General features: G+C 41.9%; 1 protein-coding gene across 6 annotated transcripts in view; it reads right to left on the reverse strand.

Annotated features, from left to right (window-relative positions):
* Window positions 1–18,061, reverse strand: part of atp2b3b (ATPase plasma membrane Ca2+ transporting 3b) — a 51,634-nt gene extending 33,573 nt beyond the window's left edge. For all 6 annotated transcript variants that reach the window (XM_058050515.1, XM_058050514.1, XM_058050520.1 and 3 more), the window contains exons 1-5: window positions 17,899–18,061; window positions 17,433–17,744; window positions 9,554–10,323; window positions 1,401–1,598; window positions 632–889 (exon numbers count right to left, since the gene is read on the reverse strand). In XM_058050515.1, the coding sequence (XP_057906498.1) occupies window positions 632–889; window positions 1,401–1,598; window positions 9,554–9,791 (694 nt within the window). In that variant the 5' untranslated portion in view covers window positions 9,792–10,323; window positions 17,433–17,744; window positions 17,899–18,061. The remainder of the gene's footprint in view (window positions 1–631; window positions 890–1,400; window positions 1,599–9,553; window positions 10,324–17,432; window positions 17,745–17,898) is intronic.
* Between the last annotated feature and the right edge of the window lie 3,331 nt (window positions 18,062–21,392).

The following is a 21,392-nucleotide window of genomic DNA, read 5'->3' on the forward strand; positions in this document are numbered from 1 at the left end:
ACTTACATATAGTTGGTGGGTAGACAAATTATTTTTTTCTGATTAAAATTAACAAAGCATTATTAGAGCCCTGTAGACATGACAAAACACGACTATAGTCACATTTATACTCTTTTTATTTACAACATATTGCGCAACTGCAGGGTCTTGATACCCATGCTAACTTGCAAACTAGAGAGCTAGCGACCTAAACGGTAGCCTTCAAGTTATTTCCTTTAAACTTATATAGCCAAAAACTTACCACTTCCACACGGATAGGGAGGATAACTATTAACAGTTATTTAACCTTTAACATGAACATTAATCAAATGTAATAATTTTTTCTGGGTACATGATACCATACAGCATCCATATCAAACTTGCGCGGGCCGCACTAACATTAAACTTTCATATCAAGGCGGGGGCCTCAAAGTAGTGTCCTGCGGGCCACATTTGGCCCGCGGGCTGCGTGTTTGGGACCCCTGCTTTAACTGTTTTCCTGGACTTGTTTGGGCGCAAACTCAGTGAAATACATAATATTAAATATTATGTTTTACTGTATTTCACTGAGAGAATCGGTTGTCTCCCTTAACTTCAAGAAATGCAGTTTCAATGAATATAACACTGACAATTCCGTCTGCAAGTGTCTTACCGTATTTGACCTGGGCCATGTCCCCCACCACCATGTCAGCCACAGGAATCTGGATGACATTTCCTTTCCGTACCACGGTGAACTTTTGTTCTTGCTCGATTCGACTCTGTAGACCCCGGAACTGCTTCTCTTTGGACCAGTCATTGAATGCCGTCACCAGGACAACACAGGCAACTGACAGCAGAATGGCAGCACCCTCGATCCAATTGGCCTCTCCCTCGCCTTCATCCTCTGTTCCCGCTGACACGTTGCCACATGCTGAGGAGAGGAAATACGTGGTTTATTGGAGAGGTGGAAATCAAACAACGGGTGCGTATACTAACCTTACATGAGCTGTGACGGACAAACCTCAGTGTGTATGTGCTACTGTTGTGTGTGTTGCATTAAAAACTGGTTCTTTGGAATATTTTCCAGAAGACCCGAGGTGAGCTCGTGCATCATGAGCAGTGATGTCATTGCCAGAAACCGAGCCCAGTGAGATTTACTCATGCTCCTATCTTGATATAGTCTCTGCTATTATATACATATGCTTTTTTTTATTCCAATTATGTTATACGCCACATATGAAATAGTATCCATCTTGTAATATGATACAGTGATAACATCCACTAATTAAATTTTCCTGTCATCCTGACCTTGGCACCATAACCTCCATTTTGCTGTCATCCTGACCTTGGCAAAGAAAGTGTTAGACCCTATTAACACACATGTATCCCGTCCCGTTCCGTTCCATCCCTCCCCCAACCACCAACGATCCCCTTCTTCTTACACTCGGTTTCGTCTCCAGGAGGCTGGTAGAAAGAGAGGGCGAGGGAGATGATGGCAGCAATCTCCAAAATGATAAGCGTGACATCTTGCAGGGCCTCCCACACAAGCTCAAGAAAGGTCTTGGGCTTCTTTGGGGGAATAAAGTTTTGGCCGTAGGTCTGACCGCGACGCTCCAAGTCTGCTGGGTCCCCGCTGAGACCTGACAGAGGAAGAGAGGGGAAAGTTTATTTTCACTCCTAAATCTATATAAAATCCCATATGATGTGGTTTAGCACACACTAATTGGGTCACACAGTAATATTCATTCATTCATTCATTTTCTACTGAGAGGCGGGGTACACCCTGGACTGGTCGCCAGCCAATCACAGGGCACATATAGACAAACAACCATTCACACTCACATTCATACCTATGGACAATTTGGAGTCGCCAATTAACCTAGCATGTTTTTGGAATGTGGGAGGAAACCGGAGTACCCGGAGAAAACCCATGCATGCACGGGGAGAACATGCAAACTCCACACAGAGATGGCCGAGGGTGGAATTGAACCCTGGTCTCCTAGCTGTGAGGTCTGCACGGTAACCACTAGACCACCGTGCCGCCCTACAATGTGTTATTAATCGGCAATTATTATTATTCATTCATTCATTCATTTTCTACCGCTTATCCTCATGAGGGTCACGGTGTTGCTGGAGCCTATTCCAGCTGTCTTCGGGCGAGAGGCGGGGTACGCCCTGGACTGGTTGCCAGCCAATCACAGGGCACATATAGACAAACAACCATTCACACTCACATTCATACCTATGGACAATTTGGAGTCGCTAATTAACCTAGCATGTTTTTTTGGAATGGGGAGAACATGCAAACTCTACACAGAGATGGCCGAGGGTGGAATTGAACCTTGGTCTCCTAGCTGTGAGGTCTGCACGCTTGACCGCTGTGCCGCCCACACAGTAATAATCATTAAAAAAATATTTTGGTGAAACTTTTCTACTTTTAAAACAACCATTTCAAGTACCTTCATCAAACTTTCAAATCATCATCACACTCCTCTCCCCTTCAAACTCCCACCTAAATGATGCAGTTTCCATGGTGACCAGGATATCAGGTCCAGGGCTTCCTGTCTCTAACAGGTTCCTGCCCAGCAACAGGTGATGTCATTCCTCCAGTGTGCAACGTTTGGATTTTTTTTTTTTTTGGTGCGTGCTGTATTTTTTGATTGGCTGTCAGGGAAAGAGAACAGCAATGTGCCTGCAGTGGTTGGCTTAAAATGGTTACACTTTATGTACGTGCGCTGTTTGCAGATAGTGTGCGCTTGCTGCAGCGACTGTTGCTCCCGGCCTCACACACAAATGCGTGACAATATGACATCCAACAGGGTTCAGGCCAAGGCGACATACAGGAAGAGAGAGAGAGAGAGAAAACAGGTGATGCTGAGTAATGGTAGCATAGCCCGTATTCTCCTTCGCTGTGGTCTATCCCTCCACCTCTCTCTTTTTCTTTCACATCCATCCCTCCATCCCTCTCTTCCAACACAACCTCTCTTTCCTCCCTCTCTCAATATCCCCTTGATGTGTCCTTGACAATGCGGCAAGCTGTTCTAGCTTTCTCTCCGCACCCCCCCCCCTCTCTCGCACACACGCTTCTTTCTCTCCCTGTTTTTTCCATAATTGCGCCTCATCCTTCTCGTGCTCTTTTCAGCGTGGATATAATGGTCTCATACTGCAGTGCTCTGTGTCCATATCAGAGAGAGAGAGAGCGTGTGTGTGTGTGTTTAACCCCCCCACTCTGCTCTTCCTTTCTGGTTCATATTACAGATGATGTTGTGAATCATAATGTATACATGCAAGGATATCCTCACCCTCTGGCTGCAAATGCAAATGTTTCATGTTAGGATCCATTTAGTCATCTATTATACAGGTAATTGGATGATTCCTAATTCCTTTCTGTGATTGATGCTATTGTGGTCATTTCCGTTTCAGTTTCACAGTAAGATCTGGAATGAAAAAAATGATTTAGCTGAATGGTTGGTTTGAAGTTTGTGCGTACATAATGTACATGCATGTGACAATAAAGCAGATACAGTAAACCTCGGATATATCGGATTCAATTGTTCCCACTGGTTTTGTCCGATATAAACGAAATCCGTTATATGCGTATACCGGAAAATGTCCGTTTTACGCATATATCGGATTTATATCCGGTATATGCATAAATCGGATTTTATCCGTTATAAAAAGGCACTTCCTTGACTATGTTTCCAATGTACCTGGACTGGGCAATGAAAAGAGACGTAAGGTAATGAGAATTTAACTTTATTGGATTCTGAGCATAACAAATTGTTAATTAAGCTAGGCCCTGGCAACGCTGCAAATGACGTCGTATAGCGGCCTGTCACGATTCGGCGAATCGGAGCGCCACGATGCGGCCATCCGATATATGCGAGGGAAATTTAATAGAAATGCATTGGACTGGAGATTTTGTCCGAAATAGGCGAAATCCGTTATAAAAAATCCGATATATGCAATGAATTTTTATTGGAAATGCATTACAGAAAATTTTTTTATCTGTCTGTTGTGAGCGAATTTCCGATATATCCGAGTCCGATATATCCGAGGTTTACTGTACACGCTTTTCGCCAGAGTTACTGCCATAAAATACCACAAAAAACGCCGGTAATTGATTAAACACCAGTAAAAATGTTGATTCTCTGCTTTAAAATCCAGATCCTAGCTCAAATTTTGCAACATTTGCAATAAAATCACTACTGCTACAATTAGGAGTGTGACAATATGGCGATAAGGCGTTATATCACAATGTTTTATCTCTTGATCGATTATTGATATGCGCCCGTATAGTATTAATTCTTTTGATTTACATATGAGAGCAGTGGGAAAGTCCACAGGTGAAAAAGATACACAAAACTGGACCTAGTTTTCCTGGGTTCAGTTCTGCACTTGGGCATCTCTGTGTGGAGTTTGCATGTTCTCCCCGTGCGTCCCTGTTTGTCCGGGGACTTCCAAACAAATGCACGTTAGGTTAATAGGCTACCCCTGCAACCCTAAATGAGGATTAGCGCCGTAGAACAATTCTGTCCCTTAGGGGGCCATGATAGAAAATGACCCTGGTTTTTAATCTGACCAGGGTTTTCAGTATCATGGGTGTTGGTCCATGTCACATACGTTACAAACACTATGAGCAATAGGGATGTTTTTTTGTTTTTTTTGCCAATCAGACTTCAAATTCACTTCTCACAGTGACATCTGGTTAATCAGAGCAAAAATATGCAAGCCAAATTACACCCACAATTGCTGACTGTGTGGAGAAGGATGGTAATTTTGCAAGGCACTTAACATGTTCAACCGTGATTTGGGTTTTTTGTCAATCAGTGTCCAGGTATCAAATGCACCGCTTTCCACTGGGTGCCAGTAATGTTACTTTGATGACACAGTGGCCACCACAGGAATGACTCTACACTTATCATGGTTGGATCCGGAACTACCGTAATTAACCACGGTAAATGAGACATTACTGGACAGGGTTCTGCTGCTCTCCAGGCCGCTGGGTCATCGCGGCTAGCTGTCGTTGAAAGCGTTTCTTAAATCCGCGTCTACATAATTGACACTGCTTGTATGTTGTAATTCCACTAATGACTTATGATCATTTATTAACATGTATACACATTGTTGTACATTACATCAGTACTTCACATCACTCTTGGAGGAATTGACTGACTAAAACCCATACATCAACTAGAACCATAACAAAAAAAATGTCCCAAAGCTATATTGATTGCCTGATGACAACTGATTAAAAAGAGAAATGATGGTTGTCAGGAGAAGTCCTGAGTTGGACATCATAAAATGGTGTGACAGCAAAGCAGTGATGATGGTGTCTACTGCACATGGGAAAAATACTGAAGATGTCTGCACCAGATTGTCAAAAAATTGTTTTGGTCAGACAATCGCAGCAATGTAGTGACTGTACAACGACACTTGTGACGACAATTTGAGCATCTATTGCATGACAAACAGAGCCGGATGTCCTGAAATCAAAGTTACAAGGTCAAAACATACACACGTGATAAACCCCACTATTTAAGAAGTACTGAGTTAGAGTAGTGCCTGTTGAGTGTTATTCATTGAATACTGCAGGCTGGTCCAAAATATGTAGAATACCAGAGACCACTGCACATCAGATACACATATTTCATTGATTGAGACCCCTCAGGACAAATAAGACACACCTCCCACGAACCTAAACTCTTCTTCCTTCTTTCATCCATCCTCTCCTTTTTCATCTCACACTTCATTTTTGTTTCTGTCTTTCTGACTTTCCAAGCCGGCTTGGTTCTGCGGTTGTGTTGCTAGGCTACAAACTAGTTGAAAAAGTGTAGGCGTACCCAGTGGCGGTTCTAGCTTCAACAGCGCCCCCCCCCCCCCCCCCCTCCTTTCTCCCCAGGACACTGCTGTATTGCACCCTCTCTTTGAAATAGTTATTATGGATATTTTGCTGACACTCGTCTTCTTCTCTCACCGTCAACACCTCAACTAGCAGTCAGTCAAGGCTAAACAAATTTACATTGATTCACAATGTGCCTGTTTTGGTTATTTTTGCAGTAAAATAACATGTTTGATAATACACAGATTGTCAGCCACACAGTTCGGAGATCTGGAAGATCTGGGTTGGAATCTTCAATTTTCTCCAAGAGATTCGGTTACCTTACATATTCCCAAAAGGTCAATGTTAGGTTAATTGGCGACTCAATTGATGTAAATGTGAGTGGTTGTTTGTCTATATGTGCTCCGTGTACCCCTCCTCTTGTCCAAAGTTAGCTGGGATAGGCTCCAGCATACCCCCATAACCCTAGTTAGGATGAGCGGCATACAAGATTGATGGTTACATGGACGGATAGATGGAATATTTCAATAGTTATGACATAGAAAGCCTGTTTAGGATCTCCTAAGTATGGTTTGTAACAGTATTAGAGCCCTCTAAACATGAAATAACACCCCTATAGTTATTTTTATATTTGTACTACCAAATATTGTAGATATGATCACTGAAAGTAAGACATATTCAATAGTTATGACATGGAAACCCTGTTTAGGATCTTCTAAGTATGGTTTGTAACAGTATTAGAGCCCTCTAAACATGAAATAACACCCCTATAGTTATTTTTATATTTGTACTACCAAATATCGTAGATATGATCACTGAAAGTAAGACATATTCAATAGTTATGACATAGAAAGCCTGTTTAGGATCTCCTAAGTATGGTTTGTAACAGTATTAGAGCCCTCTAAACATGAAATAACACCCCTATAGTTATTTTTATATTTGTACTACCAAATATTGTAGATATGATCACAAAAAATAATACATATTAGAAATAAATCACATAACATAAACCTACATATTAGCAGTTCCTTGTTGTTGTTTTTTCTGGACTACGTAGTTCCTGCGATGGCTATGGTTTCATCAGTTGTAATGGCAGCTTTAAACAGCTTTAAAACCCTCTCTCTCACTCACACAAATCTATCTAAATCTGTCATTGAGCGTTCATCATTGATCAGCCTCACAGCATGATTTTTGTACAGGTGTGAGGTAGGTTTGTCACAGTAAAAGTTCACTCCAAAATGTGCAGTTCAGCTGTATTGGAAGTGGTCCGGGGGGGTCCGAAAACCAGTCAGTATCTACTGTGACCACCATTTAACTGTAAAACTGTAGACTTCCATCCAGACCATCCAAACATCCTATATGGCTGACATATCAGTTGAGTACACTGCCCATGCAAGTACTGGGATGTTTTTAGCTTTCAGGGGGATCCCTGAAACATGGGGGCCGTGCAATGGGTCTCAGGCTCTCATCACAGTATCTCAATGCATCCAGATGACATCAATACAGTAAAAAGCACCTGCGCTGTGGATGGAATGGTCCATGGGAGCAGTGGGGTCATGGTATGGGCAGGGAGCGTTTGTTATGGACAACAAAACACTGGTACATTTTACAGCATTGATGGCATTTTGAAGTTAGCGGGCATGTTTGAAATGGTGGTCGCTGGTTTTAGGACCCCCAACCCCCGGACCACAGTTGAGGTGCACATTTTGGAGTGGCCAGGCAGCTTTCTCAGAAGTTGCGGGTCATTACTCAATATAGCTTCATACAGCTTCATCTTAGACCGAATGCTAAAATCATCACACAGTAACTTAACACGATAAGGATGGCCAGCTGCCGACTCTGCTGGCACAAAATGCATTACCGGATGAAGTTAAACTATTTTTTTTATTTTCGTACTTGTCTTGTATATTTCTTAGGTATATATTTTGAGTGTATTGACCTCCTGTGACATCTGATGAATATCATGGATAAGGGGAAGCAACCAGAGTACCCAGAGTACACAAGAAGAACGCAGAATAACAACTATTGGAATTCATACAGGTAAAAATCAGTAACGTCCTCCGACAATTGCAGACGTGAAATCCGAGCAGTGGCGCTCCCTCACTGCACACTCTCACTTCTCCATTTATTGATTTAGTCGATCAGCTTTCCATTACTAAAAACCCCTTCATCCATTCATCACTCCATGCACTCTCAGTGTGTCCTCTGCGCACCCGACTCAGCTAAAGCTGCTTTCTCTTGTCTGGATTACTCTGTCAGTGTGATGAGGTGTTTTGATTATTTTATTATGGTGTTTTCATTCACCATGTGTTTATCTGTACATTTGTAATAATGGATTTTCAATGGCTCGGAAGCCCATATTTCACCAAGCATCTGGTAGGATAAGAACACTTTCCACTGGAATTGTTGTTATTTTTTACTTTGACACATTTTATTTTAAAGGGAACATCTTATGGAAAAGTGACTTTTTAATTTCTTGTACACACATTCAATATTTAGATGTCTGGAGTGCCTGACATTACACAACCAAGTCATATTTGTTAGCCACTTTCATCAAGCCCTTCAGATTTTTGGCCTGAGTGTGATGTAACATTCAGGGCTAATTTACATAAGACTACGATCACACCAAGTTTTTTCGGAAATTGCTTGTGTGAAACAAGTACACTAACCACTCTCTCGTCAAAAATATCAGTATATTGCAATGTCTTGAGTAAAATGGATGACTTTTATATACACTCTAAAAATTAATTCAGAGTATCTGTTGACACCACTTGATTTAATACATAAATGCAATGTAAAAAAAAATAATTAATTGATTTAGATAAACTTTCTAAGTTGCTGACTTTATTTATGTTCAAATAATAATGTTGGCTATTACATGAACTGTTTTTATTACATGTCATATACACTCAAATGTTATTGTTGGTAAGCTTAGAACAAAATTCAAGTTGCTTAATAAGTGACTTAATAACATCATTTTTCTCAACATTAACCTTTCCATTTGTAAGTTGCATCTCCTACAAGACAAGACAAGTGCAGGAGGCTGAAGCAACATTTCACGGTGAGTCAAATGTATTTCTAATTGTTCTACTGAAGTGATGGGTTTAAATTAGTCACAAGTAGACTTTCATTGAGATTTCTGAAATTTAGCTTGTTTAACCATGTAACTGCCAGCTTCTATAGCACTGTTATCACATGTTAGTTGTATATTCTTCCCCTGTGTAACTGGTACCTACAGTAGCATTAAGTTAGTGCTACTTAAAAAGCTGTGTGCATTGTTATTGTAACAAATTAAACTACTTTGAATAAAATGATTAAGTCAGTTGACTTAACATATTTTTTTGAGTTATAAACTTAAAAACTTGTCCCCATGACAACAATTATTCAGTAAGCATTACTTAAAATAAGCGTTGAGTGAAGAGGAAAAGCTAATTCGTGCAATGCAATATTGTTTGTTGGTTCAAAGCAATTTCAAATTAAGTTGTCATAACTAAGAAAGACTAATGGAAACTGTTGCGTTGATTTTTTTTTGTTGAGGCTAAACATTTATTTTATTTTTGAGTGTATACGATTGCTGGTGGCACCTGTTGGGGCTACTGACAAAAAAAGGCCTGTTTGGAGAGGGTTTTGGACTTTCATCATATTTTGAACATGTGATAAAGAACCATCCAGCTCTTTTCATACCTTTACCTCCATTTATACTTCACAAGTACAGCAGCCCATTCAAACCGTGTGTTGTCCATGTCTACTCACCGTCAGTTGTGCTGGACTGTAGTCTCTGGCAGAGCCCCTCTGTGTCTCCATAGCTGTCCTGGATTTTTTGCAGGGCATCAGCCCCCCTGAGCTCCATCAGCTCCCTCAGTTCCTTCACCGTAACCCCAAAGTCTCCAGCTCCGTGGCTGCCATCTTCCCTTCCTCCTCCCCGATTTCCTTTGGGGTAAAACTCCACTGCGCTGTTTGCCATTTCGCCCATTGTCGCTGTTGTTGACATGACACAAGGTTGACGTATGTTGTGTTCCTCCTTCCCCACCTCCTTCCTTGTCTGTCCTCAACTCAGTGACCCGCTCGTGTGCTCCCTGACAGCTTGTTCATGTGCTCAACAGCACTGTCTCACCCCTTCTTTGATATCTTATTCAAAAACCGTATAATTATTCTCATACACTTCAACAGCCTTTTGTTGAACAAAAGTGGCGCTGGTTGTGTTTTTCTCCTTGTCTCAGTCTAGCCTTCCTCTGCTCCTTCACTTCTCCATCACTGGAGGAGGAGGAGGAGGGTGAGGGGGATGAAAAACAGTGAGCAGCAGCACTTCAGAAGCGTGATATCTGAACCAATCCAGCTTTGTTCGCCTTCGTCTCGCCTGTCCCCCCTCCCTCCAGGTTCACAGCCAGTCCATGGATGGCAGGCTGATGCGCAAGTGGGCGGGACTAAAACGATGATTGACAGATGGAGAGGGGGATGTCAGCTGATAGACACAGGGAGTGGATGCAGATCCAAGGTAGCTGGTGCTACTACTCCACGGTGACCTGGGGAGAAAAGAAGGGAAAAAACATTAATAACAGAAACTCAGCATCTCTAATTATAACTCAGATATGTTAAAATGTTGTATGATGACCTTTTAAACATTAAGCAGCATGAAGATGAATGAAGACAAAATAAGCTTCACTCTGTGACTATCTGTAGTGATAATAACACTTTGCCACTTGAGGGCAGTGTAAACTAATGGCATTAACACCATTTTAAAATTGTACTTGATAATCTTTAGACAATTATGATTATTACAGTATACATTATTAGAATTAAAAAACGATTCTATAACACAGTTCATCAGTGATTATTATATAATGTTCATTACTATGAGAAATCATGCATTGTACTGGCTCATAGTGAGGCAAGTGGGTTCCTTTATGAACACCCACTGAAGTCATTTTAAAACAAGTTGAAAAATTGCAAACATTAAGAAGGAAAACTACACTTTGGGGGGAATTTTGGCATTCAGCATTCCGGGGAAAATGGGCATGTTAGGAAAAGTGGGAAATTTGGTGCTCAGCACGAATGTCCTGACTTTGTTGAATGAGTTGATGTTGGAATTAGGTCAATCGGATTAGAAAAGTAGAAGTAGTACCGTTCCTTAAGAGGTAGTTAGGTTTTTTGTAATTAGGTTTTTTTTGTAGTAATTTTGGGAAACTAGGAAAATAGGTAGACTTAAGTTCTGGATTGTGTTGAACAATTTGATGTTGGAATTGTTTGAAATATGTACGATGCAGTTAATAAAGATTGAAGGAAAAATTAGTGTTTGGCAAAAGTGGGAATGTCGGGAAGAGTTGGAATTTTTCCAATGTGAAAAATCGTTATATTTGATGCCCAGGATGTGTGGAATGTTTCATGGTAGAATTGTATGAATTGATTGAGAAACGTTTAAATGGTTTGAAAAAATGGCCCATTCATTTTCAATGAGAAAAATCTAGTATCTGGGAATTGGGAACTCTGGGAATTTTATAAAAGCAAAGCAGAACAATTTGATGCTTGAATGGTTTGAATCGGTTGAAAAATGATATAAAATGAAAATGAATAATACATTGATGAAAAATGGCTAAATTGATTTTTGGGGTGCTTTCAGAAGGATTTATAGGCGTGCATTCTTAGCTGCCTCTTTTTTTGCCTGTTTTTATATCTTTAGAACGCACAGAGAAAGACATGTGTGACACATATGTCTCACATCGGAATTATGGATGACGCGCAAAATTCCAATAAAAGAGAGCAGCTTTCCTTTAAGGAGGTTCTAAGTGTTCAAAATGCAAAAAGAAGAAATGGTAGTCAAACAAAAACAATTATTTGCAAACAACAAACTGAAATAGGCTGTGAGGCAACTGATCAAAAGTTTAAGTCCATAGCACAAAAAAAACCAAATCCCTCCTAAAATAGACTCAGCATTGAGTAGCCGCACCATTCTTGTTATCACCCTAAAATTGTTGATTTGTTGACTTGATTTAATAAACTTCCCTTACCATCCATCCTCAAATGTTCCCAGTTGGATTTAAATCAGAGTAACACACAAATAAATACGTACAAATAGTAATAAATACTCTCAAATAGTAACATTATTCCTCTGGAAGAGGTTGTTTGTCAGGCGGGATGTACTCTGCCGTTTGACGCCCATGCACAACCTGAAGCTCAATTGTCCACTGAAGGAAAAAGCACCCCAGATCATGATGACCGTTGCCGTCAAGCTCCAGTGCAAAATCTCAATTCTTAAAATTTTTCAGCTCGTCTTAAATTATGTGTCTAACATGTACTGCTATATGGATGAGAATAAAGACTTCCGGCTGTTTAGATGGACACAAATATTAGAATGGAAAATTCTTCATTCCAGCCACTAAGCAGCCTCCAAGCATCCATCCATCCATTTGGGGCCGTGTTATTCCCATGGGACTACTATGGGTCCAAAAAAAACATCTATGCAACTACACCATGTATCACCATAATCACAGGTTGGTCACTAATATTGTCAGGTGGTTCTTGTTATCGCGCTGAGCTTGCATGTATTTGGTTTTTAGAACTCCCTGCTGTACCTAACAACACTGAGCAGAGCACTAAAAAGGCAAATCAAAACAGTAATGCTGCACACTTGACTGTTCCTATATGCATCACTCATAAGAAACATTGGAAATGCAGTATTCTCAAAAGTAAGTACATATACTTGCATACATACAAAAATGTATGCAACACAAAATGCAACACTTTTTCCATGAGCTGAACTCAAAGATGTAAAACTGTGTACACAAAATCCCTAGCTCTCCCAAACATTCTTCATAAATCGGTCTGAATCTGTGTTAGTGAGCATTCATAATTCATCACCACACAGATTATATGCATGATTATTGCACAGGTGTGCCTTAGGTTGGACACAATTAAAGGCCACTCCACTATGTGCCCTTTAACTGCAATGGGAGGAGGTTCAGGAGGGGGTCGGAAAACCAGCCAGCATCTGGTGTGACCACCGTTTTCTTCAAAGCGTATACATACGCATTGCAACGATCCTTACAACATGGGACCGTGCATTATATGTGCTTTCAAAATGTCATCAATGAAAACAATAGTAATGTGTTTATAATTTTTATTGAGTGTACTTATAAAGTACAATAAATGATCGGCCTATTCATTTTATAGTGTCCATCCTGCATGTTCAGGGTCATGAGCTGGAGCTTATCCCAGTTGACTAAGAGCAAGAGGTGGGGTAGACTCTGGACTGGTCGCCAGTCAATTTAAAGGACACTTATAGAAAAACGACTTTTTCATTATTATTATCAGTCTTCACTGATTGGCTGGGAGAATTAACAGAATTTTACTACTTTATAGTGAGATGAGTCTGCATGGTGGTGGTTAGCACGCAGGCCTCACAGCTAGGAGACCCAAGTTAAATTCCACCCTTGGCCATCTGTGTCTGGAGTTTCCATGTTCTCCCCGTGCATGTGTGGGTTTCCTCCCTGTACTACGGTTTCCTCCCACATTCCAAAAAACATGCTAGGTTAATTGACATAAACATAGACATAGACTTTCTTTACTGTCATTGCACAATAACAGCAGTGAAATTGCCAACGAAATGTTGTTGTCTGTCTCTTGTGTAATAATAAATAATAAATAATAATGAGGAGAATAAATAGATTACATCAAATATGAACAACAATGTACAGCATAAACAGTAATTTGTACAAATAATTTAAATAATTTAGAATAAATAACAATAATTTAAAGTTTTTGGTTGTGCAAATGGTTGTTTGTCTATATGTGCCCTGTGATTGGCTGGTGATGAGATGAATGTGCTAAAACACACATGGTTCTTTTGTAGGTGCATGTATATTGCGGTTGTGGATATTATACAGCATAATATGGTAATATTACTTGAAACAGCTTTTGTATGACAGGGTGTGTCCACTTTCTATGAACTTTACGAAGCCTTGCAAAGGAGCAATGCTTCTGACGCAAGCAGCTCTCGTTGAACCCGCTTTACATAATTTCCTAATTGCGGAATTCATGTTCATGTTTCAAACCATCTCTGGAGATGATTTAATTAAAATAAATCTGACATCAACAGTGTCTGCAGCAGCAGCAGCCCTGGAGCTTGCATTGCTTCTAGTATCCTGAAACCCGCTTCCATCCCACGTGAGCAATTAATGCAGGCTGTGACTGTACTGAATACTGTCAGCATCACACAAGAAAGACACATATTATATTATTACATACTATTCTGATGAGGCTAAGGCAAAAAAACACACAGTTGAAGTTCATAATTCATTCTCTGTATCCTCCATCCTTTCCACTCCTGCATCTCCTCGTTTCCTCCCTGCCCTGCTATGCCTCCATCCTGACTGTGAGTGTTAGTTTATGACTGAGTCACTCTGCTCTCTTATCCACGCTTCCTCTCTTACAGTACCTGCTCCTGCTTACGCACATATATGCGCATCAATCCATAGTACATAGCTTACTCATCTCTTCGTTTGAATTCCTCCTTTCTCCTCCCGCGACCCCCAGCCCCATCTATGCGGCGCCTGCCATTGCAATCATTTATTTACTCAGCCTGTCACACTCTTTCTTTCCAGCCTGCTCTCTTACTCACTGATTCTGTCAGATTTTATGAAGCTCACAAAAGAAAAGGAGCTCCGGCTGCAGCTATCGCCAACCGCAGTTTTTCTGTTGGGCGCACTCTGAGCTTTGACATGCGTAATTGCACATGTACAGTATGTACATGTGCACACATCAAGGACCCCAGGAAAAAAAAAAAAAAAAAAAAAGACAAAACATACACAATATTGTTGCTCATGCTTCACTTTCAAATTGTGGTTGCACGCACACAGCCCATTTCACTTATGCAACTGCATGCATCACCGCCATACACACTCATGCCCGGAGACATCGCTTACACTATCTCTGTCATCACACATACACACTAATGTGTCTTACACCGCAGACCTTTCACAATAAGAGACAAGGGAGAAAAAGACAAGCGAGAACCTCCGTGGCTAAAAATGTGTTTGAACACAAAAAGTGAAAAACATTCCGCCGCCTAGTTATTCTGATCATACATCTTTCGCTAACACAGTCACAGCAAATTACTTAGACGTGAAATTTCACCCCAGGAATTGTTGTCATATAAATATTTTAGGAAGCTACTACGGAATTGGAATAATTATTTGATTAATAATGACATACCAGTATAATGGTATAAAGCAGGGGTCTCAAACACGCGGTTTTGAGGCCCCCGCCTTGATATAAAAGTTTAATGTTAGTGCGGCCTGCGCAAGTTTGATATGGATGCTGTATGGTATCATGTACCCAGAAAAAATTATTACGTTTGATTAATGTTCATGTTAAAGGTTAAATAACTGTTAATAGTTATCCTCCCTATCCGTGTGGAAGTGGTAGGTTTTGGCTATTTAAGTTTAAAGGAAAATAACTTGAAGGCTACCGTTTAGGTCGCTAGCTCTCTAGTTTGCGAGTTAGCATGTGTCTCAAGACCCTGCAGTTGCGCAATATGTTGTAAATAAAAAAAGTATAAATGTGATTATAGTCGTTTTGTCATGTCTACAGGGCTCTAATAATGCTTTGTTAATTTTAATCTGAAAAAAAATTATTTGTCTACCCGCCAACTATATGTGGTTTCTTAAGTTTTTATTATTTGCCGTTTTATTATTATTATTATTATATTTATTTATTACTGATTGATTGATTTTCTTTATTCTGGATTTGTTTATTTATTTTTCATCTTATTTTGTGCAGAAAAATAAAAATTAAGATATTTGAGAACAGTGGAATGTTTTATCAGAGCTTTTATTGTAGAAAATCGGAACCAAAGCACAGAAAAAGTTTGTATATTTTTCTGTTTTTAATAAATGCGTTTGGTTTTTTTTTTGAAAACCTGATGCGGCCCAGCCTTGCCCAGACCCTAGCTCCAGTGGCCCCCAGGTAAATTGAGTTTGAGACCCCTGGTATAAAGGAAACACATGACTTTACAGTCTTCAACTTAAATTGAGGTAACCAAATAGTGTTCCTATCCATATAGAATGACAACACTTATTTCTCTTTCACACAGGCTTGTTGATGCATGAGAGAGGAGAAGGTTCTCATGGGATTTAATCCCAGCCCAGTAGTGCTCTATGATAGTGTGTGTGTGTGTGTGTGTGTGTGTGTGTGTGTGTGTGTGTGTGTGTGTGTGTGTGTGTGTGTGTGTGTATCACACGGGTCAATCCAGGCTACATACACACATACCTGAGCACATGTGACTAAACAAATGTGCGTGCATACTCTATCCTGCGTGTCGTTTCTTGCAGGGTTTTTTTTTTTTTTTCCAATTTGTGTTGCTTTCTGATTCCCCTGAAGTGACCTCTTAGCGTCACATTTGTCCCAGTTTGTACACACATGTCAGTCACGTGTGTGTGTGTTTTTTTTAAAGGTCGCACTAATTCCTTTTTGGAGATAAATACATATTTTTAAAAGCAATGCTGCATGCCACATGTGAAGTTTGTGACAGGTACATGAAGGGGTCACCTCTGATTTGACCCACACACACGCACACACACACCTCGAAGCCCACATATTGCAGACATTATGGATGAGTTGACACAAAAAGCTGCATGACTGTATTGGGATTGAAACTATTTTGTGGGCATTCATTCCCATACAGTGTAAACACTCATTTTCACTGCAGTGAGTAACTTAGGTTACCCTACAGGGGTCAAGCCAGATAGTTAAAAAGATACACACACACACACACATAAAGACAATACACAAACAGCCTACATCCTATTTGCACGTGACTCCCTATCCACCTCCATCCAATGACACACACACTAACAAACACACTTAATACTTGCAAATACTCAAGTCGACTACATGCTCTTTTGTGCAGCAATACTCCAATTCAATACACAAAATGACCTTTGCTGGTCACCTTCAGACGTGCCTGAGCATCATCATCATCATCCTGTGGCTGCTGCTACTGCTACTGCTGCTGCTGCTCCACATTCTCACTACATGAATATAAAAGTACCACATTAACCGTGTCCTATATAGCCACCTTCAAATTCAACCTGATGGGCTAAAGGCGCGCCACTAACCTACGCCTCCCCCTGCAAGGTTACTTGGTCCGGGCAGACCAGTGGCTACCGGCCAGAGATCATTACTGGATCGAACCCACACCCCCGTGGCCGTGGGTGGACGCAGCAGGTGCGACGCGCAGTGGAAAAAACAAGACGAAGGAAGGATGAAGGGGATGGAGGAGGGATGCTGGTGCTCATAGTGCAGCACGGAGGGTTAGCTCGTCTCCGTTCGGACTGCATCCGCGGAAGGATGTGATGTGCATCAGCGTGGAGCTCCGCACACGCACACACACACGCACGCACTCACAATGTCATATGGCTGTTTATCAGGATACTACGGTATGTCCTTTACTGTAAAGGCTATTACTGTAGTTCTGCTTGGCCCGCGATGCTACACCAGGCCCGAGCTCCTTTTTTTTTAAACCATAAAATAACAAAACCTCCACGCATGTTCGTACACAATCACAGCACGAGACACACACGCGCGGGGTAAACAGGAGTCACGCACCCATGCACGCACGCCAAACAAGGCGACTCACCGTGCAGGCCGAGCTCAAGGACATCAGCATCAGTGGGCGGTCGGGCGCGGAGCCACAATCCCCAGTTAATCTTGCGTGTGCGTGGAGCGGAGAATGTCCCGGCCCGGATGAGAGAGGATGCACAGGAGGGCGGGAGGAGAGAAGGGGTCGTGGCGGCTGTGGAGGAGGAGGAGGTGCTGGTGAAGGACCGTGCGCGGGCTGCTGCAGCAGCCTACAGTCCGATGGAGGAAAGGGGGATGAAAGACGAGGACGGTGCTGATGAATATTCCACTCCGCGCTGTCACCTGACCGTGGGTCGGCCGAGTTCTGCGGCTGAAGCAGGGAGAGAGAGAGAGAGAGAGAGATGGAGAGAGAGAGAGAGAGAGAATGCGCCGGTTGAGGTTTAAACACCTCTCCTGCAGAAGGGAGGCATCGGCGGGGGGAGGGTGGGGGTGGGGAGGGGGGTGCAGTCCACGCCGGTGCTTACCGCCTGTGATGACGATGAGGCTGCTGATGCTGATGCTTAAAATGACGGGGCCCAATGCGGTAAAGTGTCAAAGAAAAGAAAAGGAGCAAAGAAAGGCCGCGCTGACAGGAGATGCTCCTGCGACATCTCTGGAGGAGGAGCCCGCGCGCGCACAGGAACCTGCTCGCAGCATCCAGGCAAGAGGAGGAGGAGGAAGGGTGCATACGTCACTCCCCCCCTCCTCTTTCAACAACACTCCTCTGCGTGGTGACGACAGCGGACACACCGCAGCACAGTGAAGGGTATTGCCGGTTAGGGCCATCTTTTTTGTTTTATTATTATTTTTTTAAATCACCACCCACAACAAAAGCATGACGTGGGCCTCTTCCTTGGTATTCCATCCTTCTGATGGTGCATGCATACATTTCAATCATGTTGTTTTCAAGTCAGGGCATGACAAATATGATTGCTACCACATGTTATATACAGATATCATCAAGGTGTTCAAATTTTGGCCAACTACGTCCTGCACATGTCCCCCTGAAAACATTTTCCTTCAAGGCAGCCATGTTTTTCAACCAATGTTGCACAAATTTGCGGCACGGTGGTTGAGTGGTTAGCGCGCAGACCTCACAATTAGGAGACTAGGGTCTAATTCCACCATCGGCCATCTCTCTGTGTGGAGTTTCTCCGGGTACTCCGGTTTCCTCCCACATTCCAAAAACATTCTAGGTTAATTGGTGACTCCAAATTACTAATACACTTAAAGTTATCCCGTATTTAACACGGTTAATTGGTTCCAGACAAGTAAGATTCCTTATTATAAATACCCGTTTACAACATTCAAAATACAGTTTGTGATGCTATTAGAGTGGGCTGCACGGTGGTCGAGTTAGCACTCCGACCTCACAGCTAGGAGACCCGAGTTCAATTCCACCCTCGGCCATCTCTGTGTGGAGTTTGCATGTTCTCCCCGTGCATGCGTGGGTTTTCTCCGGGTACTCCGGTTTCCTCCCACATTCCAAAAACATGCTAGGTTAATTGGTGACTCCAAATTGTCCATAGGTATGAATGTGAGTGTGAATGGTTGTTTGTCTATATGTGCCCTGTGATTGGCTGGCGACCAGTCCAGAGTGTACCCCCGCCTCTCGCCCAAAGACAGCTGGGATAGGCTCCAGCGACCCTCCTGAGGAAAAAGCAGTAGAAAATGAATGAATTTTGCACAAATTTTACAGACATCCTTCTAGGTTTGGGTTGGCTGTGTACCAAATTTTGGTGAGTCGCCTAAACACTAGACCCCTGAGCTGTGTGTGAAATTTCAGGTTTGGGGGAGTAAAATGATCTCACATGCAACTCAGGAGCAGCCTTATACATTTGTGGAGGAGGATTTTGGTTTGGAGGTTGGGGCTCACCGGCTGGGTTGGGTGGGGGCTCAGTGGCGGTACACCGCCGCAGTGGGTCCTCGGCCTACCTGTTGTTTGCGGTATTCTGGCCTGTGCCGTAGAAAGCCCCCAGCGCAGATGGCAGCGCTTCCTGATCTGGTTCCTCTGTAACTCAGGCAAACAAACATCATGTATGTGTGTCTTGTTGTTGTTTTTTTTAACATGTAAATCACTTTGTGCTACATTTTATGTATGAAAAGTGCTCTACAAATAAAGTTTGAATGATTGATTGATTTGGGTCTGGTTGCATGGTTCTGACTGATGGTAGGATGCAGAGCCTTCCTCCTTCTCAGTGCAATTTAACAAAGCAGGGGCCCAAGGCACTGTTAATAGCATTGAAAGCCAGCGCACGCTAGTGCTGAAAGTCAAGGAACCGACATTTACTCCTTTCATACTTACCCGACCCCCCCCCCCACTAATACACACATTGACGAACAACCCCCCCACCCCCACCCCTCCACCATGTATGGCGATACTGAACTAGACACTGTCAAAGCTTATAATGCAGTGAAAAGAAAGTGGAGACATGTATTTATAGATGAATCAGATGAACTTATAAATAGATATCCTCTCCTCAGGACCACACACACACACACACACACATCTTGATGAAAAGCTTTGTTGCTGATTTGATCTTTCCCTCGTCTTATCTTTAGCTGCGCGGCATCGTCATCCCAGCGGCGGACTAAAATGTCTGACTGACATACTTTCATTACCAATGAGCATTCATCAGTTTCAATAGTTCCGTAAAGAAGAACAAAAAAGTCTTACGTGGAATCTTGGGATAATATACTTTAAGTTGCACATGATGGTAAAATTATATGCAGTAGATTCAAATTACAAGCTCAACAATGTCTGGAGTTGCTAGTATCCTTTTTCCACCCCAATTAGTATTTTTAAACATGGGTAGTCCCGCAAAAAACATGTAATGACCACATTTAGACTTTGTGTAAAGATTGTCCACTCTTTGAGTTTATACATGGAAAGTTAGGGGTCTCCAACCAGTAGTTCATGAGCTACAGGCTCCTAACCACTTTAATTTATTCATTTATTATCAACTCCTATTCTGACAATATTGAGACAAAATTAGAAAGTGGGGTGCGGCAGTAGTCTTGGAAGTCCTCGGGAGGATTTTGTAATGGGACCACTCACAGTGGAGTGGGTGTCCCATGAGGCGGGCCATGGGTGGAATAAATTAAAACGGACCGTTTTGGAAATCCAAGGAAATACAGCTGAATAGGTGCAGATTCTGGAAGAACTAAAAAGCTTTCTGTGCTGTTATTGTGTGTAGCTGCTCTATAAGAGTCCACAACTCAATACAAAGGGCCAAAAAATTTGCATTTCAACTCACTGCATGTGAAGTGGCCACAATGAATGCTTTGAACAGGGAAGAAATTTAAAATTTTGTGAATGCGCCATAGTTGATGGTTGTATTTTTAAAAATATATTTATTTAAACTGGAGATACTCTCCATTAAATGGCTGTACAGTAATTCATAATTTACCCTACATGGTTAATTGGTTCCAGACCTGACCGAGAAGCGAATTTCCGCAAAGTATGATTCCTCATTTTGAATTTTTTTCATAACATAAAAACGGGCTAGACATGAAAACAGAAAAACGTAAGCGTAAAAACCCGCTTACAGCCTGCTGAAAACGTTTTTTAACATAGAGCCCTCTAGACATGATAGTAACCTTCATTCACATAACCAAATATAGTAGACATAATAACAGAAAATAAGCCATTAGTCTCGTTACAATGTTTGTCAGACTGTCTCTTAAATCTACTGCGTATGAGGCATTTCTAATGTTTAGAGGAAACTTGGTCAGTGTCTGTCTATCATGCTGCAGTGCTTTTATAAGCTCAAGGGCATTCTGCTGTTAAGACTGCAGCCCTGATGCAACATTAACATGCTAAACTGTCATTTTAACATAACACACACACAATGCTGTGTGCAACTTTTTGACTTGCCCGCATGCCCCGAATACAAGACTGGAAGTTATGTGTGAGTGGAGTTAAGCATCCACCACAGATGACTGGCTGCCTATGTGTGATACAAAGACTAACCCTCCC

The sequence above is a fragment of the Doryrhamphus excisus genome, chromosome 16 (assembly GCF_030265055.1).
Source record: "Doryrhamphus excisus isolate RoL2022-K1 chromosome 16, RoL_Dexc_1.0, whole genome shotgun sequence".
Lineage (NCBI taxonomy): Eukaryota > Metazoa > Chordata > Actinopteri > Syngnathiformes > Syngnathidae > Doryrhamphus > Doryrhamphus excisus.